Source organism: Lucilia sericata, unplaced genomic scaffold, assembly GCF_015586225.1.
Source record: "Lucilia sericata isolate MDLA Ls3-8-SP2 unplaced genomic scaffold, ASM1558622v1 Contig000240F_arrow, whole genome shotgun sequence".
Classification (NCBI taxonomy): domain Eukaryota; kingdom Metazoa; phylum Arthropoda; class Insecta; order Diptera; family Calliphoridae; genus Lucilia; species Lucilia sericata.
Window position 1 is genome coordinate 405,532 of NW_023994267.1, and position 24,806 is coordinate 430,337.

Here is a 24,806-nt window from a genome sequence, read left to right on the forward strand (position 1 = left end):
ATTGTTTATATCATAAACATTTGCCTGATTTAATTATTGTATCATATGATTAGACATCCAGCTATAAATTTGTTAATTTTAGTAACATATGGATAGATTCAATGGTCTATATGTCCGTATGTCATTTTGTTGAAATAAATTTTGTGAAAATCCCAGATATCTTTGGGAACCATATCTTCTATAATACCATCAGCAAAATTGATCCATAAAATACGGTGATATGAGTAAAATTTCGAAACAACCCATAAAAATATTGTCAAACAAGTTTTTAAACAACAACAACATGCGCTTCATTGTTATATGTTGTTGTATTTTAATAGGCAAGAAGTTATCGGCTAAAATCACAAACAAAAATATCACGACTGAAATCAAGGATGGAAACAATTTGTGAATGAAATTCTGATTGTGCTGGGAAGATTTTTAACTAATAATAATACAGAAATAAAACAAACAGCAATTGCATTCAAAACCTTTATAGGTCGTTATATCGGTTATATTTATTTAAATTAATTATTACACACAAATTACAAATAATCTTTATGATTAAAAATGCATATTTTAAATTGAGCTTTACAAATTAAGAAAATTGAAGTTATGTTTTAGAGCTGTGAGAAATTTTAAAACAGACCTCCGGTTAAAATAGCTGGTTGTGCTACAGAGCTAACAACAGAGACAGGAGCAGCAGCTATATTGGTGGCAGTATTTAATACAGACGAACCACCGGATAATAAATTTCCAGCTAAACCAGTTCCTACAGAACCTAAGCTGCCCAGAATGTTAGTGTTGCCGCCTAGAATGTTTGAGGCAGCGTTGGTAACACCACTTAATAAACCACCTACTGCATTAACGCCTGCAGCAGCTGTATTGCCAAGCAAGTTGGCAGCCAAGCCGGCAACAGAAGATAAGAGACCGGCTCCTAAACCTACAACTGAACCCACCGTACCTAAAACTGTCTCAAATCCAACCTTAGCAATATTCAGCAATGATGAGCCTCCGCTAACAACGTGGTTAATCGTATCAGCATTAATGCTACCAGCTGCATTGCTATTAGTAACAGTTTGAATTAGTCCTTGCATTTGACCGGCAATACCAGCTAAATCATTTTGTTTTTGCTGCAATTGAGCTGCAAGTTGAGCCTGCATATCAGCGGGAGCCGAAGACAGTTGTTGGTGTAAGGTTTGTATTTCAGCATAACGAGCTGCAATTAATTTTGCCAAATCAGTGAACACTTTCAAAGCAGAAGATGATTCTGTTAGAGTTTTCAATTTATCGACCAAGCTAGAAACCGCTTGCTGCAGTGCAGCGGATATAGCAGCTTGTTCATCGCCTGTAGCCGAAGGCAATTGCTGGGATAATGTAGCTATATTACTAATTAAATCAGTTACTTCAGCCAATTGAGGGGGTATATTTTGGGCTAAAGCAATCAAAGCCGGCTTGAAACCATCTAGCTCTGGTATAATCTCGCCTATATTGGGAATATCTTCGCCGAAAACACTATTCAATGTTGTGGTTATGCCATTTAAGTTTTCAACTACATGATTTGTAACATCTCCCGGTAAGTTGGCAGCATTTCCCTGTACAGCACCAATGACATTCTCAATACCATTTTCAATGAACGATTTCAATTGACTGAATACATCATTATATCTCTGATCTAAACCAGACTGTGCTGTGTTTAAGGCCGCCTGGATTGGGGCCTTTGCATCGCCTACAGCTGAGTTCAACTGAGCTTTTAAGTCTGCTACGTGTTTTTCCATGTCTGCAGCTTGGGCAAATTGAGCTGCTACATTGTTGGCCAAATCCATTTGGGATTTAAGGGCATTCAATTGTTGTGTCAGGAGGTCCTGTTGTTGCTGCAAAACACCTTGAACTTGCTGCAATTGAGCTTGTAGTGCATCCTTTTCTGGTCCATCAGCTGTTGCTTGTATCTTCTTTTGTAGACCATCGACTATTTGTTGTAAATTATATACATTTGTCATGGTAGAATCGATATCATTGCCTTGAGCGAGTAAAGTTGACTGGAGTCCGCTTAAGCCAGGTACACTTCCGAGGGGTGAATTTTCAAATGAATCTCCAAGTAAATGGACAACAGAAATGGGCGTATTGCCACTTAAATCAACATTTCCAAATATACTTGAAATAAGATTAACAGCAGCAACTGGTAGGCTAGCGACTAAATTAAGTACAGTTCCAACTACTGATCCGACTAGGTTTGGTACAATTCCGGCAATATTTGATAAATCAAGACCACCAGTACCTCCAAGTAGACCACCTAGTACAGGCAAGCCACCAAGTAAGTTACCTCCAGCTGCACCTCCAAGTAGGCCTCCTACTAAAGGCAAACCAGCTGAACCTCCAAGTAGGCCACCTACTAAAGGCAAACCTCCAGTTACACTGCCAAGTAGATCACCACCACCTGAACCTCCAAGTAGGCCACCTACTACAGGTAAACCTCCAGTTACACTGCCAACTAGATCACCACCACCTGATCCTCCAAGTAGGCCGCCCACTACGGGCAAACTTCCAGTTAAGCCTCCAGAACCCCCAAGTAGACCACCTACTACAGGCAAACTTCCAGTTAAGCCACCAGAGCCTCCAGTTAGACCTCCTAGTAAACCTCCACTTGAACCTCCAAGTAGACCACCTACCACGGGCAAACTTCCAGTTAAGCCTCCAGAACCTCCAAGTAAACCACCAGTTAAACCTCCAGTTAAACCACCAGTTAAACCTCCGCTACTTCCAGTAACTGAACCGAGTAAGTTCAATGGAGATCTCTTGACCTTTATTGTGGCAGCATTGTTCTGAGCCACTACGGCAAATAAGAATGCCAATTGCAAACCGAGAGATATAATTTTCATAGTTTTGGAATTAGATGATTACTTTAATTGCACTTGCAATTCTGTTGAGTAATTGAAAATACTATTGGTATTTATAGCAAAATGATCTGCAAATTTTTCGTTCAGCAAATAAAGAAGATGAATATTTGTTCAGTTTGTTTGTTCGAATTATGCATTTGGTTAAAGATATTTGTAGATGACAAAAGAGTTAATTGTTTAACGTATGTACCTAAATTGTATTATATTGTTTAATCTATTTTTTATTATTTTAATATTTTGGAAATATGTGTTTGTTTTAAATATATTGCAGATGTTTCAAAATACATATTTGTTTAATTAAGTACAATTATTTACTATTGAATGTTGTTGAACAAAAATTTCTGCACATCAATTAACTGAAAAAAATTTAATTATTTTTTTAATGCATTTGGTTTATTAGTTGATGTAAAGAAAAACTAAAGTTTTGATTTTAACATAATTTTCTTGATATGTATAATCATATGAATATTCCTAGAATTCGAGTTTCATTATCCCATTAATACCTGACCCACGAGTCGGTTGTTCGATTTTGCAGTGTCTGGGTAGTTTTCTACTAAAAACTGTGCTCAGGACTTGATACGGAGTTACTAAAGGTATGTAGTGGATTTGTTGTTATGTCGACTAACTGGGAATAGTCTCCAGCAGAGCAGTGTGTAGCGACGGTATCCATAATGGAGGGCTTCCTGGTCAGCATCTGATTTCATGTTGGGGACCAACTTTTAATGAAAAACTGCAGAATAATAATGAAAACGGGCCCCTAGATATCGAAATCAAATTACCATAATATTTCTCCGGTGGCTAACTTGGCTGGAGGAGTAGATAATACTACAAGCTCCAATGAAAAGGAAGTCGATAACCCATTTGGCAATAGTTCGGACATCACCTAGGATAGATAATACAAATGTGAAGACGTAACAAGTAAGAGTGTTATATTCGACTGTGCCGAATCTTATTGTATACCCACCATCAAATCTTATATACCCACCATTACCGTATGCCCTAAATGGAATGCTCCCCTATAAACATTAGGTTGATATTTGAAATAGGGCTTAAGTCAATTATGGACACATCCCTTTAGGATTAAAAAAATATTAATTTTTAAAAATAAAATATTTTTGTCCAACTTTTAAACCATGATCAGACATGGACGGTAGAGTCAATTTTAAAATTTGTTAGAGAAATTTTGGCTTGTGAGAAACTTATTTCTGTATATTGAATTTCATAGCTTCGCTCGCATTTTTAAGGCAGTAATGTGCGTTAAAGTCATTTTCTGATGGGGGCCTTATATGGGGGGTAGGAAACTTACTCGTAAGAAACTTACTTATGTCGAATTTCAGCGCTATACTCGTATTTTCAAGCCGTCAAAGCGTTAAAGTAATTTTCTGAGGGGGACCTTATATGGGGGGTAGGGTTAATTATGGAGCAATCCTCATAAAATTCGGTAGATAGATTTTTGCTCGTAAGAAATTTACTTATATTGAATTTAAGCGATAGACTCGTATTTATAATGGGCGTTAAAGTAATTTTTTGGAGGGGACCATATATGAGGGGTAGTGTTAGTTATGGACATATCCTCATAATATTTGGTAGAGAACATTTGGATCATATAAGACTTACAATGCTCGCATTTTTAAAACAGTTATGACTGTTAAAGCTGTTTTTCGAGGGGACATTTGTATGTGGGCTATGCGAAAACGCGGACCGATATTACCCATTTTCAATACCAAATAAACCTTACCTATAAGAAATATTTGTGGAAAATTTCAACTTTCTAGCTCTTTCCGTTCGGACACTAGCGTGCTTTCAACAGCCAGACGGACAGACATGGCTAGATCGTCTTAGAATTTAATAATAAGTACCGAGAATATATACTTTTGTGGTTCTATGATCAATATTTCGGTGTGTTACAAACGGAATGACAAAATCAATAAGCCCCAATCTTTTTTGATGGTGGGTATAACTACTCTTACACCACCCGAAACAGGACGAAACTAATATACGTCTAAAGATGCTTCAGATCGAAGAAGAAAAGGCTTTTATTGATCGGGGAAATAAACTGAGCATAATAAATTCAGTAGCATTAAGCTACATTCCCAAATTGCGAGCCGAAAACTATAGTCACTCAGAAGGCGGCGGATAACGAGAAAGAAGAGAATTAGTCGGATGAAAGCACATGGATGCAAGTTAAGCACCGCGAAAGTAGAAAAAAGAAAACTGCAAGCGGCAAACAAAAACTGGTAAAAACGTCTGGAAAAGCCCTGACCATTAGAGCAAATGAATTAATAACGTAGGCGGAAATGTTGAAATAAATGAAATGAAGAGAACGGAAACAGGAGAACTGCTTACAAAATTCGAACGCAGAGACGGTGTCAGTACTTTTAAGTACTCTAGGAGATGATGACATGTATGAGTCTACCGAAGAGCAGGATATAATAAATGCCCTTACGAAGGCTGCTGGTGAGCAACTAATACATTCCCGAATCTACTATACAATATTTAATTCCTATAATAACATCAAATTGCGTACGTCGCATAATAAGCAAGATATTGGCTAAAAACAGATTTTGGTAACCTTTGGCCTCCAATATCTCTTTTTATTTAAAGAATTATTCACTTTCAAATCGTCCGATTTGAAAATTTGTGATGAATTCGTTTTTAATAATTAACTTCATCACATATCTGATATATCAGTTAATAAATGAGTAAATCGTTTATCAATTTGAATTTAATTGGAATTGAAACGGGATAGTGTATTATTAAGGTAAAAATTCCGTTTTATATTTCAATGATAGCTAAAAAGATCACGTAAAATATATCTATAAAGATATATTTATTTACAAAAGTCTGCATTTTATTTTATACAAACAATTGTTTCCCAAAATAAGTACAAATAAAAAAACCCAATGAAGTGTTCAATTAAACACAGTGTCATTTAAAAATGCATGTATGTTTTAGACCAAATGCATGTTGAAGAAAAACTGAACAAATAATAAACCGACTGCTTTCTGATCCGAAATGCATAAACATTTTGGTATAAATAGCAATAGAATTTCCAACAACTCAGTAGAATTGCAAGTGCAATTGAAATACTTATCATTTATAATATAAATCATGAAGTTAATATCTCCGCATTTTTTAACGGCACTCATATTTATCCTAGCGGCACAAAATTATGTTGTTCAGGCTAAAGCTGTTTTGCCAGCACCTGAAGTGGGTCCTGTTGATGAAGTCGACATTAGCAAAGTGGAACCGAAGAAGATTGAAGAAGATGAAATTACTGACGAAATTCCCCATGAAATATCCAAGAGATCTATTTATCCGAGCTATCCCTTTTACAACATAGGAAATCCGTATGGAAGTTCAGGTGGTATGTCTGGGTACGGTGATGGATCAGGTGGAAGTTTCAGTGGAAGTACATCTATGCCATTTCCCGGAGGTTCAGGCGCAAGTTTCACTGGAAGCACATCTCTGCCATATGGATTTCCTGCCGGTCAAGGAGTAAGTTTCAGTGGAAGTACACCTGTGTATGTAGGCACACCTGGAGGTTCAGGCTCAATAGTCCCCATGATATTTGGCCTTCCTGGAAGTTTCAGTACACCTATGCTATTTGGCGCACCTGGTGGTTCAGGCACAAGCCCCTCTGGAATGTATATGATAGGTGGACCCCTAGGAGGTCCAAGTGTATATTCTCCTGCATTTGGCAGCCTTCCTGGTATGAATCCCAGTTTAATTATATATATTATGGGTCCAGGCGCAAGTCCTAGTGGAAGTCCTTCTGGAAGCAGCTCACCTATAAATGGAAATATGCCGATGCCAATGCCAAGGCCTACGCCCATTAACTTACCTAGTGGAAGTCCATCTGACTCTCCTGGAAGTGTAAATATGCCAATATATATTTCCACTATGCCAATGCCTATGCCTCCTATGCCTATGCCGATACCACCAATGCATCCTATGCCAATGCCTATGCCCGGTAACTTACCTGGAAGTCCCGGTGAAGTTATGCCGATTCCCGGTAAATTACCAGAAAGCCCCATTGGCGTTCCGAATATTCCGCCTAATTATTCTGAAAGTGGAAATATCCCCTGGCCAATGCCTATTCCCGGTGATTTGCCTGGAAGCTCCAGTCTCGATCCTAGTGGAAGTATAACTTGGTTAGTTAGCCCGCCTGGTCCAGCAGAAAATATACCCAGCTCCTATCCTGAAAGTCCAAGTACAAGCCCAGTAGGAAGTTCACCTGGTTCAAGCCCCTATCCAGGAATTCCTGGAGAAAGCTCACCTGGTTCCAACCCTCTTCCTGGAAGTCCAAGTGGAAGTATATCTTGGATAAACGGCGTTCCTGTAGGCTCTGAAACAAGTCCTGTTGAAAGTTCACCTGGTTCAAGCCCCTATCCTGGAAGTCCAACTGGAACTACACCTGGTTCAAGCCCTTATCCAAGTGGAAGCATAAGTTGGATAAACGGAGTACCTGTACCTGTAGGTCCTGATGGAAATCCCGTTGGAAGTTCACCTGGTAAAAACCAGTATCCTGAAAGCCCGAGCACAAGTCCAATTGGCAGTACACCTGGGTCAAGCCCCTATCCTGGTAGTCAAAGTGGAAGTATAAGTTGGGTAAACGGAATGCCTGTACCAGTAGGTCCTGAAGGAAGTCCCATTGGAAATGTACCTGGAGAAAGCCCATATCCTGGAAGTCCTGTTGAAATTTTACCTGGGAGTCAAAACACAAGTCCCACTGGAAATACACCTGGTTCAAGCCCCTATCCAGGAAGTCCAAGTGGAAGTATGAGTTGGGCAAATGGAGTACCTGTGGGTCCTGATGGAAGTCCCGTTGGAAATGTACCTGGAGAAAACACCTACCCTGGAAGTCCCGCTGAAAGTTCACCCGGTTCAAGCCCATATCCTGGAATTCCCGGTGGAACTATAACATGGATAAATGGCATGCCTGTACCTGTAGGTTCCGATGGAAATCCCGTTGGTAGTTCACCTGGCGAAAGTCCCTCTTCAGGAAGTCCCAGTGGTACTATATCTTGGATAAACGGTGTACCTGTACCTGTAGGTTCAGACGGAAGACCCATTGGAAGTTCACCTAGCGAGAGCCCCAGTTATGGAAGTCCCAGTGGAAGTATAAATTGGATAAATCCGCTTGAAACTACTCCGGGAAGTCAAGGTACTAGTCCCAGTGGAACTATATCATGGATAAACGGCGTGCCTGTACCTGTAGGTTCAGACGGAAGTCCACTTGGAAGTTCACCCGGAGATATCCCTTCTCCTGGAAGCCCCAGTGGTACTATATCGTGGATAAACGGTGTACCTGTACCTGTAGATTCAGACGGAAGACCCATTGGAAGTTCACCTAGCGAGAGCCCCAGTTCTGGAAGTCCAAGTGGAAGTATAAATTGGTTAAATCCACTTGAAAGTACACCGGGAAGTCAAGGTACAAGTCCCAGTGGAACTATATCATGGATAAATGGCGTGCCTGTACCTGTAGGTTCAGACGGAAGTCCTCTTGGAAATTCACCCGGAGATAGCCCCTCTCCTGGAAGCCCCGGTGGAAGTATGACTTGGATAAATGGTGTGCCTGTAGGTTCAGACGGAAGTCCCCTTGGAATTTCACCTAGCGAAAGCCCCTCTTCTGAAAATCCTAGTGGGAGTATAATTTGGATAAACGGCGTGCCTGTACCTGTAGGTTCAGACGGAAATCCTCTTGGAAGTTCACCCGGAGATAGCTCCTCTCCTGGAAGTCCCAGTGGTACTATATCGTGGATAAACGGTGTGCCCGTACCTGTAGGTTTAGACGGAAGACCTATTGGAAGTTCACCTAGCGAGAGCCCCAGTTCTGGAAGTCCCAGTGGAAGTATAAATTGGATAAATCCTCTTGAAAGTACACCGGGAAGTCAAGGTACAAGTCCCAGTGGAACTATATCATGGATAAATGGCGTGCCTGTACCTGTAGGTTCAGACGGAAGTCCTCTTGGAAGTTCACCCGGAGATAGCTCCTCTCCTGGAAGTCCCAGTGGTACTATATCGTGGATAAACGGTGTGCCCGTACCTGTAGGTTTAGACGGAAGACCTATTGAAAGTTCACCTAGCGAGAGCCCCAGTTCTGGAAGTCCCAGTGGAAGTATAAATTGGATAAATCCTCTTGAAAGTACGCCGGGAAGTCAAGGTACAAGTCCCAGTGGAACTATATCATGGATAAATGGCGTGCCTGTACCTGTAGGTTCAGACGGAAGTCCTCTTGGAAGTTCACCCGGAGATAGCCCCTCTTCTGGAAGCCCCGGTGGAAGTATGACTTGGATAAATGGTGTGCCTGTACCTGTAGGTTCAGACGGAAGTCCCCTTGGAATTTCACCTAGCGAAAGCCCCTCTTCTGAAAATCCTAGTGGGAGTATAATTTGGATAAATGGTATGCCTGTACCTGTAGGTTCAGACGGACATCCTCTGGAAAGTACACCGGGAAGTCATGAAACAAGTCCCAGCGGAAGTATAACATGGATAAACGGCGTGCCTGTGTCTGTAGGTTCAGACGGAAGTCCTCTTGGAAGTTCACCCGGAGATAGCCCCTCTCCTGGAAGTCCCAGTGGAAGTATGGCTTGGATAAATGGTGTGCCTGTATCTGTAGGTTCAGACGGAAGTCCCCTTGGTATTTCACCTAGCGAAAGCCCCTCTGCTGAAAGTCCCAGTGGAAGTATAACATGGGTAAATGGTGTGCCTGTACCTGCTGGTCCCATTGGAGGATCACCAAGCGAAAGCCCCTTAACTGGAGTTCCCATTAGTAGCATAACTTGGATAAACGGTAAGCCTGTACCTGTGGGTCCAGACGGACGTCCTCTTGGAAGTTCACCTGGCGATAGCACGTCTCCTGGAAGTCTCAGTGGTAGTATAACTTGGATAAACGGTATGCCTGTACCTGTAGGTCCAGACGGAAGTCCCCTTGGAAGTCCAGCTAGCGAAAGCCCCTCTTCTGGAAGTCCCAGTGGAACTATAACTTGGATAAACGGTATGCCTGTACCTGTAGGTTCAGACGGAAGTCCCCTTGGAAGTTCACCTAGCGATAGCCCCTCTTCCGGAAGTCCTAATGGAAGTATAACTTGGATCAACGGCATGCCTGTTCCAGTAGGTTCCGACGGAAGTCCTCTTGGAAGTACACCTGGAAGTCAAGGTTCAAGTCTCACAGGAAGTATAACTTGGATAAACGGAATGCCTGTACCTTTAGGTCCTGATGGAAATCCCATTGGAGTTACACCTGGAAATCAAGGTACCAGTCCCAGTTCCAGTTTAGGTTCAGATGGAAATCCCATTGGAAGTACACAGGGTCCCAGTGGAAGTATAGCTTGGATAAACGGCTTACCTGTCGGTAGTCCCGGCGATATTCCTGTGGTTGGAAGTACAGAACAAAATCCCTCTGGAAGTTTAACATGGTTAGGCAGCTTACCTGGAGGTTCAGTCGTTAGTATACCTGAAATTAGTAACTTTCCCAGTTTAGGAAGTATTTGGGGACTTATATCTGGTACTGGACTGCCAGTTGTACCTAGTGTTGCAAATACGGATGAAGCAGCCTTGAAACCAGTTATTGATTTAAGCTCTCTACCTGCTACTACTGTAAATATTCTTACAAGTTCTTTTGGAGATTTACCTGATTTAAGTGGAAATTCACCCATTTCATTCGTTGATATATTTGGAACTATGTTGGGCAAATTATTTGGAGGAAATGCTCCTTCTGGAATCCAGACTACTGTATTTACTCTGAGTAATGAAGTAGATAAACTGTTGGCTGCGGCAGTTGATATAGAACAGATAAAGAAAGAGTTAGACGATCAGTTGATAACGGCTGAAGAACCAGAAAAGGATGCAATTATGGCAAAAGAACAAGCTCTAGAGGCTGCTTTGATGCAACTGGAAGATCTTTTAAAACAAAAATGTTTTGAATTGCAAACTCTTATTGATTCTGCTAACAACGTAGCTGCTCATATGTCAAAAGTGACTATGCTGGAAAGCACAGTGGCTGACTTAAAGGCTCAGTTGGAGGCAGCTGAAGGAACGGACAAAGATTCAATTGCAACTGCTCTTAACGCAGAGGAATCTGCTCTAGATAGTAAATATTCTGATATTCTTAATCAATTAAAAACATTTATCGAAAGTGGTTTAAACAATGCCATAACTACTGTGCAAGGAAATGCTGGTTATTTACCACCTGAAGTGATATCTCTTTTAAGCGACAAGTTGAATGCAATAACAACATACTTGAATGGTGCTTTTGGAGAACATATCCCAAATTTAGCTGGAATTATTCCAGATTTAGATGGACTTAAGGCGACTTTAGTTGCTTTAGCTCAAAATGTACCAGCTGAATTGACCGATGTGAGTGATTTGGTGAAAACGATTGTAAGTTTCACCCAAAACCTGCAATCAGCTACAGACGATCAAAAGCCTGTTATTTTAGATGATTTAGAGAACACAATGGATGCTTTAAGTGACAAGTTAGATGTGTTAACAGGAACTAGTGGTTCATTAAAATCAATTGTTGATATAGCAAAATTGATTTGGGCTCGATTAGCTGATGTAAATGCCTTAAAAGAAAAATTGGCAACAGCTTCAAACGAAGAGAAAGTTCAAATAACAGATGAATTGGATCAGAGACAGGATGAAATTGCAATAATTATTGGTAAATTGCAAGTATTAACCCAAATAGTTGGAAGCCAGACAGGTTCTATCGGTATCGACACGATTAACAACCTAAATAATGGTGCCTTACACATACTCACGACAGCAGAAAAAGGATTTGAGAAAGTTCTAGGAACAGTAGGGTCTGCAGGTGGTTTAGCATCAGATTTGTTATCTGCTGCCAACGACTTAACCGTTAACATAATACCCAACACAGCTACTGAAGGAGTTGATGCGGAAGGAAATGTAATAAACAGTATCACTTCTAACGCAATTCCAAGTGGAAGTATTAATTGGGAGGCTAGCTTACCTTCAAATCCTTCTGGAAGTATAACTTGGATAAACGGATTGCCTGTGGGTTTAGAAGGAAGTCCTCTTGGAAGTACACCTGGAACTCAAGGCGGTAGTATAACTTGGATAAATGGCGTACCTGTACCTGTAGGTCCTGACGGAAGTCCTCTTGGAAGTACACCTGGAACTCAAGGTTCAAATCCCACTGGAAGTATAACTTGGATAAATGGCATGCCTGTTCCTATGGGTCCAGACGGAAGTCCTCTTGGAAGTACACCTGGAAGTCAAGGTTCAAATCCCACCGGAAGTATAACTTGGATAAATGGCATGCCTGTACCTGTGGGTCCAGACGGAAGTCCCCTTGGAAGTTCCAGCTCTCCTGGAAGTATCAGTGGTAATATTCCTACACCTACAATAAGCGGCGGTTCTAATCCATCTATAAACATTAATGATATTATGGCAATGATAAGCGGTATGACTGGTGCTAAACCAGGAGCTAGTGGAACTATATCTTGGGAAGGCAGCTTACCTACAGGTAGTTCAAACCTAAACATAAATGATATTATGTCGATGATAAGCGGCATGACTGGTGCAAATCCTGGTTCCAGTGGAAGTATAACTTTGGGAGGCAACTTACCAGTAAGCGGAAGTTCGCCTGTAGTAACCAGCTCTCCTGGAACTAATCAACCATCTACTACTAGTGAAAGTTTGACTTGGGAGGGAAGTTCACCATCAAGTGGAAGTCAACCTTTAGTACCCAGCATTCCTGATAGCTCAAGCGGTTCCATACCCAATCAACCATCTAGTACAAGTGGAATTATGACTTCGCAAGGTAGCTTACCAGTAGGTGGAAGTCAACCTTTAACCAGCTCCCCTGGTCCATTAAATAATCAGCCATCTGGTTCCAGTGGAAGTATGACTTGGGAAGGTAGCTTACCAACAAGTGGAAATCAACCCAGCTCAAGCGTTTCAATACCTAATCAACAACCTGGTACAAGTGGAAGTATGACATGGCAAGGTAGCTTACCAACTGGTGGAAGTCAACCTTTAGTAACCACCTCTCCTGGATCATTACCTAATCAGCCAACTGGTAACAGTGGAAGTATGACTTGGGAAGGTAGCTTACCAACAAGTGGTAGTCAAACTGTAGTACCCAGCTCTCCTGGAAGTTTATTACCTAATCAACCATCTGGTATAAGTGGAAGTATGACTTGGCAAGGTAGCTTACCAACAAGTGGAAGTCAACCTGTAGTAACCAGTTCTTCTGGAATTTTATTACCTAATCAACCATCTGGCAGTAGTGGTAATCAACCATCTGGCAATAGTTTAACTTGGGAAGGAAGCGTACCAAGTGGTAGCATTAGTCCCGTTATGCCTACAATAAGTATGACTGGTTCGGGAGCTAATCAACCAGCCGGTTCTAGTGGAAGTTTAACTTGGCAAGGCAGCCAACCAATAATAAGCTCTCCAGGAAGTTCAAGCATTAGCATCAGTCCCGTTATGCCTACAATAAGTATGACTGGTTCAGGAGCAAATCAACCAGCAGGATCCAGTGGAAGTTTAACTTGGCAAGGTAGCTTACCTGTAACTTCGGGCATAAATACAATCGGAAGCAGCTCTATGGGAGGTTCAGGTTTAAGCATCAGTGGCAGTGTACCTACAATAAACAGTATAGCTGGTACAGGAGGTTCAGGCGGAAGTTTAACTTGGGGCGGTAGCTTACCTTCAGGTTCTTCAGGAATTTTATCATCCGGCGGTTCCTCATCTCTTACGACTAGTTTCATTCAACCATCTTTTAGTACCACCTCAACTGCTACAGCCCCAAAGACACCCACGTCTTCTTCAGGCTTTTTAGCTAATTTAATTAAACCTTCATTCGTAGCCGGAAATCTAATTTAAAAAAGAATCTTCTACGATTTAGAAATGACTTAAAGTCAATCATATTATTATTTCTGAACATTAATTGTTGTAATTATAATTTTAAATAAATATCGAAAACGACAATTTTTTAAATTTATCAAAAATTTATTCAGCATATAATATTGAAACGAAATATTTGTTGTATAAAATTTTGATAAATTTAAATTTTGATTATCGATACGACCTAATATGGTTTGAGCATGCAATTGAAATTGTTTTATTTCATTAATTGGGGGTTTCACCATTTATCTGCTGTAAAACGAGTGGATAATAGATTCTAGCATATACTTCTGAAATTAAGCGATAAACAATTTAGTTAGAATTTTATTTTAAATTTCTTATAAATAATTCTCTTAATATCATTCGGTAAGGACTTTTCCTGGTCCTGATTGGAGGTTTTTTCTTGTGAATGTGAAAATCCTTATGATCACTTTGTAACTGACACAAGATACAATTTCTTAATTTTCTAATTGATTGTATTGGGAACAATAAACAACTCAAAATGTATAAAATATATATATAAATAAGCTTGTAGCTTGTAGGTGTCTGGTGGCTTGTTTAAAGAAATTTTTTATACATCAAATATGAATATATGTTAAAAAACAATTGATATCCAAATAAGAAAAGTATTATAAACACATAAAATTTAAATAAAAATATTTATACATATTTACATATGTACATTAGGGTTATAACCAAAATTAGACCCATATTCTTGCTTTTTCTCCTTGAAATATCGTAGATCAAACAATGACGCTTGTTTATATCAAAAATTTCCAATTTTTAAGTAATAAATTTTAACTTTTGTTTAAATTAAATATCGAAAACTTTAAAGCATTTGCGCGGTAACTTTTTTAACGCTCGGGAAAAAGTAATAAACTTTTTCGACTTACTTTTTTTATTCTATGTGGTATGTATATGAAAATTTCAAAAATTATATGAAAGTTATAGCCCTAATGTACGATTGTATGTATGTCGCATGATCTATGCATAAAATAATAATGAAAAAAACTAAATAAACAAATAAAAATCATATAAAAAGCCAGCGAAATGGAATGCCAAGCAACAGTTTTTCGAGTGAAATTGTTAAAATACTACAACTAACAAAAAATATGAAGTTCTTTACGTATTTTGTATTATTCGCTTTGATGTTTGTCCTAGTAGCGGAAACTTATGCTACCAAAGATCAAGAAGCACCAACTAATCCTGAAGCACCAACTAATCCTGAAGCACCAACCAATCCTGAAGCACCAACTAATCCTGAAGCACCAACTAATCCTGAAGCACCAACTAATCCTGAAGCACCAACTAATCCAAAAAATCCAAATGCTGGCAATAAAACTCCAGCTGCCTCAAACTCTAACTCCTCCAATCAATCCGGAAATAATGCTGCTGCTCAAATTGCCCAAATGCAAAAACAAATGAACAATTTATTGAGAAGAAAGGCTGCTGCTCAACGAAAAAGAGATAATTTCCAGAGAAAACGTGAAAGAGCTCAAAAACAAAGAATAGCTAAACTTAGAAACCAAGTGAATACAATGAAGAAAAAGATGAATGCCAAAAATGGCAGACCACAGAGGAGGAGGAATCAGGTCAACAGAAGAGGTTAATTTTATAAAACATAAAATTTGCGAAACTTCTATTGAAATTTTAATAAAAATTTAATAATTAACAGCAAAAACAACAAATATTTTACTTTTTGCTATATCGCTATATCGATATAACGAAAAATTGGCTTTGAATATTGATATTTACAACAAAAAATCACTCCCATACCGAAAAAAATAGAAAAATTATATGAAAAACCTTAATATAACACAAATTTTCTAGTACTCAATTCAAAAAAGTTAGTTAGTTAGTTAGTTAGTTAGTTAGTTAGTAGTTAGTTAGTTAGTTAGTAGTTAGTTAGTTAGTTAGTTAGTAGTTAGTTAGTTAGTTAGTTAGTTAGTTAGTTAGTTAGTTAGTTAGTTAGTTAGTTAGTTAGTTAGTTAGTTAGTTAGTTAGTTAGTTAGTTAGTTAGTTAGTTAGTTAGTTAGTTAGTTAGTTAGTTAGTTAGTTAGTTAGTTAGTTAGTTAGTTAGTTAGTTAGTTAGTTAGTTAGTTAGTTAGTTAGTTAGTTAGTTAGTTAGTTAGTTAGTTAGTTAGTTAGTTAGTTAGTTAGTTAGTTAGTTAGTTAGTTAGTTAGTTAGTTAGTTAGTTAGTTAGTTAGTTAGTTAGTTAGTTAGTTAGTTAGTTAGTTAGTTAGTTAGTTAGTTAGTTAGTTAGTTAGTTAGTAGTTAGTTAGTTAGTTAGTAGTTAGTTAGTTAGTTAGTTAGTTAGTTAGTTAGTTAGTTAGTTAGTTAGTTAGTTAGTTAGTTAGTTAGTTAGTTAGTTAGTTAGTTAGTTAGTAGTTAGTTAGTTAGTTAGTTAGTTAGTTAGTTAGTTAGTTAGTTAGTTAGTTAGTTAGTAGTTAGTTAGTTAGTTAGTTAGTTAGTTAGTTAGTTAGTTAGTTAGTTAGTTAGTAGTTAGTTAGTTAGTTAGTTAGTAGTTAGTAGTTAGTTAGTTAGTTAGTTAGTTAGTTAGTTAGTTAGTAGTTAGTTAGTTAGTTAGTTAGTAGTTAGTTAGTTAGTTAGTTAGTTAGTTAGTTAGTTAGTTAGTTAGTTAGTTAGTTAGTTAGTTAGTTAGTTAGTTAGTTAGTTAGTAGTTAGTTAGTTAGTTAGTTAGTAGTTAGTTAGTTAGTTAGTTAGTTAGTTAGTTAGTTAGTTAGTAGTTAGTAGTTAGTAGTTAGTTAGTAGTTAGTTAGTTAGTTAGTTAGTTAGTTAGTTAGTTAGTTAGTTAGTTAGTAGTTAGTTAGTTAGTAGTTAGTTAGTTAGTAGTTAGTTAGTTAGTTAGTTAGTTAGTTAGTTAGTTAGTTAGTTAGTTAGTTAGTTAGTTAGTTAGTTAGTTAGTTAGTTAGTTAGTTAGTTAGTTAGTTAGTTAGTTAGTTAGTTAGTTAGTTAGTTAGTTAGTTAGTTAGTTAGTTTTAGGAAAGAGAAACATTTTCATTTTCTTAAGTTTTTATATTATACGTTTGTGCTGATGTTTGTAACGCACAAAAATATTGGTCCAACACCCACCTTAAACTATACCGATCTACTCAGAATCACTTTCTGAGTCGATTAAGCCATGTCCGTCCGTCCGGCTGGCTGGCTGTCCATGTAAATCTTGTGCGCAAGGTACAGGTCTCAATTTTGAAGATATTTTGTTGAAATTTGGACCAACAACGAAGCCTATTGAAAATAGTTGAATTTGGTCCATTATTTCACCTAGCCCCTATACAACCCTACCCCCCGGAAAGGGCTTTTGAATTCATAATTATGTTAAATATTGTAGAATCTCTAAAAAAAATCGGTTTTTCTACCGATTTTCGTAATTATCGGACTTTATTTGACCCTAGCCCCCATACAAAGTCCCTTTCAGAAAATGACTTGATGGTGAATAATTCACTAATTAACACTAGTATCACGATGAAATCCAGCATACATAACTCTAATGTAAACGTAAAGCCATGTACCAAAAATTATAAGGATAGGCCCATATTTACCCTTGCCCCCATATAACCTCTCTTTTAGAAAATCACTTTTTTCAGCAAATTGTTACAATATTTCGAAACTTAAGTGCTTTGTTATTAAATATAATCCACATTTTTAACATACTCAGTAGTGTAGGGTATCATATGGTCGGTTCACGATCGTGTAACTCAACTGCGGGTTTATTAATCTTCAAATCACTCTTTTCCTTTGCCGTAATTTTGGGAACTGTAGTGGTAATACTGCCTCTATAATTATCACCATCAACTTTGGGAGATATTGTGGTTGCATCTGTTGGGATCTGAGAAGAATTTATAATTATTAAGCTGACGAAAAAAGTTATAAATGTTATCAGATATGACTTCATTTTGAAAAATAATTAGTATTGATCTTGTTTGGCTTAAAACAATTTTGAAATGTTATTCTATATGATAAGATCATTTGGACATTATTTATACCTATTTTTACTCAATTGGTGGTTAAATATTTGTTGTTTTTTTCTAATGGATTTAAACAATATTTCTGTATATTTTGAAATAAACCCATAGTAGTCGAATAAACTGTTTTAGCGCATTATATAGATCACAAAGATATTCACTTTAGTCTATATAAATTCAAAATTCATCCATAAATCCAAAGACCATTTTCAAAGAACACTAATGAACAAACTAATTCGTTCGTGAATATAGTTTTGGATATCAAAATAAATTATATTTTAGCACTACAAACCACTCCCATATAAAATATTTATATTAAATCTAGAAAGTAGGTACACGTGCCAATATCTACAAATTTGTATGTATTTCTTAACGTTTAAGCCAAAATTTAAAAGCAAACAAAATATGTTTCAAACTGATATATGTTTAATTAAAACGATATATACAAAAACAAATAATAGAAACATATGTTGAAAATATTTAAAAAACGACCTTCAGTTAGGAAAAAAGTTCATTGGTTTTATTTCGGTTATACGCAGTCAGCAAATAAATTTTTTAACTGAAGATGTTAAAAAAAAAAAATAATGCAAATAGAACTGCAGCCCACAATAAATAGAAAATATATATTTTATTCACTGAAATATAATACAAAACCAAGAACGTAAATGCAACTCCTTCTCAAGTCGATATTAATTACAAATATTTACCAAACCTTTAACGTTTAAATGCCAACAGGTATTTGGTTACAAATATTTGCTAAAACACCTATGTATGTCTAAATTCATTTGCAATTTTGCAATCAGAAAAAAATTGGTATAAATAGTAGAATTAATGAAAATTATTAAATCAACATATCTTTTAGTATAATTAAGTCAATTCGAAAGATAGAAAAGGAGAAAAGGATTTCAAAATGAAATTAGTATTTTTGTTTTTGGGCATTTTATTTGCTTTTTCGATACAAAACTCCTATCAATCGCCAATTGCTTCAAGTGAAGCATCATCATCAGATGGGTCTGATAGTGAGGGTTCTGGCAATGGAGAAGACACAAGTTCCTCTTCTACCAGCACTACACCAACCACTTCAACAAGTTTGACTCCCAGTAGCGATGTAACAAGTTCTTCCTCCAGCAGTTCTACTACAAGTTCTTCTAGTAGCCCTGCAACAAGTTCCGCTATTAGCCCTGCCAGCAGTTCTTCGACAAGTTCTTCTACTAGCCCTGCATCGAGTTCTTCATCCAGCAGTTCTTCTACTACCACTGTACCAAGCTCTTCCATAAGTTCGTCTTCCAGTACTTCAGATATTTCTTCTACTAGCCCTGAACCAAGCTCTTCAACAAGTTCTTCCTCTAGCTCTTCTACAACTCCTGCACAAAGCCCTTCACCAAGTTTCTCTTCCAGCACTTCAGATAGTTCTTCTACTAGCCCTGCACCAACTACCAGCACTTCTCCCAGTTCATCGTCTAGCACTTCAGCTAAACCCGCTGCAGATAAAATTCCAGAAAAACCAAAGAACGAGAAAAACCAGGAAAAAGAAAAGCGTAAAGAAGAAAAACATGAAAAACATGAAGAGGAAAAGCGTGAAAAGGAAAAGCGTAAAGAAGAAAAACGCGAAAAACATGAAGAGGAAAAACGTGAAAAAGAAAAGCGCAAAGAGGATAAACGTGAAAAGGAAAAGCGCAATGAAGAGAAACGTGAAAAGGAAAAGCGTAAAGAGGAGAGACGTGAACAACACGAAAAGGAAATGCGTGAAAAACATGAAAACAAAATGCGTGAAAGACTGGAAAAGGAAAGGCGTGAAGAGGAAAGACACGAAAAACATAGGTTTCATTAATTCTATTAATTCATTTATCAATTCCAATATATTTTTTAAACATTTAATTATTAAAAAAAAAATTACATAAAATAAAAAATTAAGAACAGATTACAAAATCTATATTTAACTTCAACTAACTTATCTGTAGATTTGTAGTTTCAATACTAGGTGTCTGTCCATATCTAAGTAAATGACTCAGGCTGGTTCTGAGTCGACCCAACACTCATCATTACAATTATCAGCTCAAACCGAACATACTCTGCTCCTTACCTTCACCACTTTCAGTTTTATAATAGATTTGAAATTACGTTTGCAACAAGTAACTGTTTAATTGAAGATGTTTTCTTCGTAAAGCCACAGAAATTTTTTATTTGCCGAAAAAAATTAAACAACCAAATTTTAAACCTGTATTGTTAACAAATATTTTTTTAAATTTTATTACAAATATTTGTTAAACTGCTTACGTCTAAATGCATTAATTTTTCTGCAAACATATAGTCCCAAAAAAACTGATATAAATAATGAAATTAATCGAAACAATTGATGACTGTTCTTTCAGTCAATTGAAAAAAAGGAATAAATTCAAAATGAAATTATATTCAATTGTGTTGGTGTGCTTTTTATTGGCAATTATTAAGCAAATCACTTGCCAATCGCCAGAAGATTCAAGTTCCAGTCCTTCAACTGCTGCTCCCAGCTCTCCATCGAGTACGGCGGCAAGCTCTTCTTCCAGCCCACTTGACACTTCATCTCCTGTCCCGAGCTCATCGCCAATTTCTACGTCCAGCTCTTCCACCAGTCCTGCAAGTTCTTCAACTAGTCCTACACCAAGTTCATCTTCTAGCCCTGCTGACAGTGATTCTACCAACTTGTCCACAAGTCTTGCATCAGAATCTTCGACAAGCTCTTCCTCCACTCCTGATACAAGTTCTTCTTCCAGCTCTCCAACCAGCCCTCTACCAAGCTCTTCTTCCAGTCCTGATCCTAGTTCTACTTCCAGCTCTTCAACTAGTCCTGCATCAAGTTCATCTTCTAGCCCTACTGACATTAATCTACTCGACTCGTCAACAACTACTGCACCAGGTTTTTCCCCAAGTTCTTCTACCAGTCCTGATACAAGCTCTTCTTCCAGCTTTTCAACTAGTACTGAAACAAGTTCTTCAACCAGCACTTCTACAAGTACTTCTCCTTCAACCAGTACGTCTACAAGCACTTCTCTGAAACCAACAACTACCACCACGCCTAAACCCATTGAAGATAAAGCACCAGAAAAACCAGACGATCATCATGGAAGACATCATGGATGGGAACATGGTTGGGGTCACGGCTTGGGACACGCTTTTGGACATAGTTGGGGACATCTTGATAGAGGTCAAAACAAAGGATATGATAGTGGACATGGCAGAGGACATCATGGAGGTCATGACAGAGGAAGAGGTAATAGACACGAAAACCGTGGCATGGGTTGGAATTCGCACTACAAACCTCATCGCATGTTTTTCTAGAATTTTTTTAGAGAAATGTCGAGTCTGAAAACGTCCTTTTTAATTTTTCACAAAAAATCAGATTTTTAAATTTGACAAATTTTTTTCTTATTAAAAATTATTTTATTACTAAAAATTCTAATTTTAACTAAAAATAATCGATTCACCAAAAAAATCCTTTTTTTTTTTTTGAGAAAAAATCAGATTTTCAAATTATATTAAGATTTTCAAAATCGAATTCAAAATTCCAATTTTCTCTAAAAATTAAATTTATTACTAAAAATTGCATTTATTGCAAAAAATTACATTTATTACAAAAAATTAAATTTTTAATAAAAAAATTAATTTTTCGTGGAAATTTGATTATATACCAAAAATCTGATTTTTCACTAAAAATTTGATTTGTCACTAAAAAACAGTTAGTCCACTAAAAATTCAAAAAAATCCGATTTTCCTTTAAAAACTCGATTTTTTTTTTTTTAAATTTCAATTTTCAACAAAACATAAAATACACAATTTTTACAAAATACTGTGTGACCTTCACTTCACAAAAAGCTATTTGTTCCGTTTCAACTAAACTCTTTGAAAAGCAAATATTTAACTCAAATTTTTATTTAATAAAAAACACATAAATAAACATAAATGCTACAACAATTTAATACAAAATAATCAATAAAAACTTAATTAAACAAAATTTAAAATCGATATTGTATAAATAATTACTTTCAAATTAAACCGTGCATTTCATTACAAATATTTACTAAACCGCACACGACTAAATGCAACCATATGTCTTGTAAACATGCAGTCCCCCAAAAAATGGTATATATAATGGGTATAATTTAAAAACAATCAGTATCAATTGGATCAAGAGAAACGATAACGTAATGAAATTATCTATAACTGTATATTTGTGCTTTTTATTGGCTATTACTGTTCAAGTGTCTGGTCAAGCTCCAGAGAATTCAAGTTCACAATCACCTTGTTCTTCGCCTAGCACTGAACCATGCTCAACTCCAAGTACATCATCCAGTGCTTCTGACATTCCTACTACCAGTTCATCGCCTATTTCTTCACCTATGCCATCGACTGAACTAGAGGAATCTTCAGAAGCACCAGCGGAACCTTCAGAAGAACCAGATGAACCTTCAGAAGAAGAACCGGAGGTATCTTCAGAAGCACCAGAGGAACCTTCAGAAGAACCAGAGCAAACTGAGAAGCCTCAAAGAAAACCAGGAAATAGATGGGGATGGGGACATGGATGGGGTCATGGTTGGGGACATCATGACAGAGGTCATGGCAGATGGGGTAATAGACACGGAAACAATAGAATGGGCTGGAATCAAAACGTTCCTTATGTCATCTATTATTAAATTCTGAATTAATATGAATGTTTGCATTCGTTTCAATTAGAAGAATTTATTTGTTTAGTGATTTACTAGCGAAACGATTTTTCCTACAAAAAATTTAATTTTTCAATAAAAAAAAAATTTTTATAAAAAATTTTATTTTTCAATAAAAAAAAAAATTTGTAAGAAACAGTAAATTTTTGATTTTTAAGAAGACAAAGTGTAAAACTTTTCTATATACAAATTTGCTTAAAAGAAGACAATTTTTAATACCAAAAACTTTTTAAAGAAGTAGACTATACTCTTCTCTAGTCTAGACTCTATATTCTAGTCTATAAACTACACTATAGTCACTATAATATAATCTATAGCCACTCTATAGAAATTTTTCTTTAAAAAAGCAATCTAAGGAAGATCCTCTTGCTTAAAATTGTTAGAATTAGTTGATTTTAAAGTCCAGACTATAGTCTACTCTATAATGCGGACTATAGACTATTCTATAAACCTAGTCTATAAACTACACTATAGTCACTATAATATAATCTGTAGCCACTCTATAGAAATTTTTCTTTAAAAAAACAATCTAAGGAAGATCCTCTTCCTTAAAATTGTTAGAATTAGTTGATTTTAAAGTCCAGACTATAGTCTACTCTATAATGCGGACTATAGACTATTCTATAAACCAGACTATGGACTACTCTATAATCCGGATTATAGTTTGCTAGTCAAGACTATAGTCTACTCTTCCAGATTATAGTTTGCTCCACAGTCTGGACTATAGTTTGTTCTATAGTCTAGGATCTAGACTAAAGTTTGCTCTATAGTCCAGACAATAGTTTGCCCTTCAGTCCAGACTATAGTTTGCTCTATAGTCCACACTATGGTTTGTTCTATAGTCCAGACTATAGGTTGCTCTATAGTCCAGACTATTATCTACTTATAGTCTACTGATCATGGTCTACTTTACAGTTCACACTACATTTTACTCTATGGACTATACCATAGACTACTCTATATTCCAGATTACTTTATAGTTTACTCTATAGTTTAGACTATATTTTAATCTATAGTCCAGAATATAATGTACTCTCTAGCTAAGACTATAGTCTAATAGTATATTCGAATAATGTCGTACATTTTGCAAAAAGTTTCATGATTTCGCATAACGAAATTGTTTTTTAATATACACGAAATAATAGGGAAACATTTTAGTACTGGTCGTATTATACACGAAATTTTCGATATTACGAAATAAGTAGTTACGAAATTTTTTCATAAATAATTGTCTACAGAAGACTCCTTCTTATTAAACCATTTTATACACATTTCTAAAAAAATTAAACAAAAAAACATAAAACAGAAACAAAAGTGTAAATATTTATCAAACCATTATTCACATTTACATAAAACCAGGCATTTGGTTACAAATATTTGCTAAAAAGCACCAATTAATTGCAACCCATTTGACTGTAAAAATTCACCTCAGAAATGGTATAAATATTTTGAATAAATTTAACATAACCAGTATCTGTTTTTAATTATTTAAAAATGAAATTATACTTTACTGAGTTTGTCTACCTTATAATGGCTATTATTACTGTTCAAGTATTTTGCCAATCTCCAGTGGATTTAAGTTTACTAATACATCCTTCCCATAGATATTCTATCAACTTAGGGCCAAACAATTCATCTGGTATGTTAAAAAATATTTAATATTTTCCAAAATAAATAAAAAGAATTTAATATTTTGTGTATATTGTTTGTAAAGGTTCCTTAGTCACGGATGGAGTCCGCAGGCCTCTCCATGATCCCAGCAAGAAGATTTTCAATCGTGTAAGGAAACTCGTCCACGAAGTTCTTCATATGTAGATGTTTATGCATATTTTTATTCCTCTTCTTTTAATGTAATACTAAAGTCCCCGCTATAGTTCAGACTAGTCTTCTCTATTGCTCATAAAAACGAAGAAAAGTTCTGGCTATAATCGGCTAAGATGTGCTCTCTTTTCCTAACAACATGCTACCCTATAATCCAGAGTATAGTCTACTCTATAGTCCAGACTATAGTATATTATATAGTCCAGACTATAGTCGACTCTATAGTCAAGACTATACTCGACTCTTTAGTCAAGACTACATATTCTATTCTGTAGTCCAGACTATAGTCTATTCTATAGTTCAGACTATAGTCTATTCTATAGTTCAGACTATAGTCTATTCTATAGTCCAGACTATAGTATATCCTATAGTTCAGACTATAGTCTATTCTATAGTCCAGAAAATACTCGACTTTATAGTCACGACTAAATATTCTATTCTGTTGTCCAGACTATAGTCTATTCTATAGTTCAGACTATAGTATATTCTATAGTCCAGGCTATAGTCTATTCTATAGTCGAGACTATAGTCTATTCTATAGTCCAGACTA

At 36.5% G+C, this 24,806-nt stretch overlaps 6 protein-coding genes across 6 annotated transcripts in view; 5 read left to right on the forward strand and 1 right to left on the reverse strand.

Moving 5' to 3' along the window:
• Nucleotides 1–24,806, forward strand: part of LOC119602548 (cAMP-specific 3',5'-cyclic phosphodiesterase-like) — a 248,106-nt gene that overhangs the window by 189,012 nt on the left and 34,288 nt on the right. The gene's annotated exons all lie outside the window — the stretch shown is intronic.
• On the reverse strand, nucleotides 458–2,898 carry LOC119602547 (keratin, type I cytoskeletal 10-like). The gene is made up of 2 exons (XM_037954133.1): nucleotides 2,369–2,898; nucleotides 458–2,329 (listed from the first exon to the last, which is right to left on the reverse strand). The coding sequence occupies exons 1-2, from the start codon at nucleotides 2,856–2,858 to the stop codon at nucleotides 618–620; spliced, it is 2,202 nt and encodes a 733-aa protein (XP_037810061.1). The 5' UTR covers nucleotides 2,859–2,898; the 3' UTR covers nucleotides 458–617.
• Nucleotides 5,945–13,948, forward strand: LOC119602545 (mucin-17-like). The gene is made up of 2 exons (XM_037954131.1): nucleotides 5,945–9,792; nucleotides 10,159–13,948. Exons 1-2 carry the CDS (start codon nucleotides 5,988–5,990, stop codon nucleotides 13,728–13,730), a joined length of 7,377 nt encoding a protein of 2,458 aa, XP_037810059.1. The 5' UTR covers nucleotides 5,945–5,987; the 3' UTR covers nucleotides 13,731–13,948.
• Nucleotides 18,590–19,649, forward strand: LOC119602549 (putative protein TPRXL). The gene has a single exon (XM_037954135.1). It carries the CDS (start codon nucleotides 18,646–18,648, stop codon nucleotides 19,564–19,566), a length of 921 nt encoding a protein of 306 aa, XP_037810063.1. The 5' UTR covers nucleotides 18,590–18,645; the 3' UTR covers nucleotides 19,567–19,649.
• On the forward strand, nucleotides 20,097–21,690 carry LOC119602550 (putative protein TPRXL). The gene has a single exon (XM_037954136.1). The coding sequence runs from the start codon at nucleotides 20,136–20,138 to the stop codon at nucleotides 21,051–21,053; it is 918 nt and encodes a 305-aa protein (XP_037810064.1). The 5' UTR covers nucleotides 20,097–20,135; the 3' UTR covers nucleotides 21,054–21,690.
• LOC119602552 (putative uncharacterized protein DDB_G0290521) lies at nucleotides 21,893–22,544 on the forward strand. Its single transcript, XM_037954137.1, has one exon. It carries the CDS (start codon nucleotides 21,920–21,922, stop codon nucleotides 22,403–22,405), a length of 486 nt encoding a protein of 161 aa, XP_037810065.1. The 5' UTR covers nucleotides 21,893–21,919; the 3' UTR covers nucleotides 22,406–22,544.

Excerpts from the sequence above, each read along its gene's own strand:
- LOC119602545 (XM_037954131.1), top strand. The coding sequence starts at position 5,988 with ATGAAGTTAATATCTCCGCATTTTTTAACGGCACTCATATTTATCCTA. Across the intron at positions 9,793-10,158 it reads CGGTATGCCTGTACCTGTAG|GTTCAGATGGAAATCCCATT; the intron begins GTCCAGACGGAA and ends GTTCCAGTTTAG.
- LOC119602549 (XM_037954135.1), top strand. The coding sequence starts at position 18,646 with ATGAAATTAGTATTTTTGTTTTTGGGCATTTTATTTGCTTTTTCGATA.
- LOC119602547 (XM_037954133.1), bottom strand. The coding sequence starts at position 2,858 with ATGAAAATTATATCTCTCGGTTTGCAATTGGCATTCTTATTTGCCGTA. Across the intron at positions 2,330-2,368 it reads TGGAGGTTTGCCTTTAGTAG|GAGGCCTACTTGGAGGTGCA; the intron begins GTGGCCTACTTG and ends TGCCTTTAGTAG.
- LOC119602550 (XM_037954136.1), top strand. The coding sequence starts at position 20,136 with ATGAAATTATATTCAATTGTGTTGGTGTGCTTTTTATTGGCAATTATT.
- LOC119602552 (XM_037954137.1), top strand. The coding sequence starts at position 21,920 with ATGAAATTATCTATAACTGTATATTTGTGCTTTTTATTGGCTATTACT.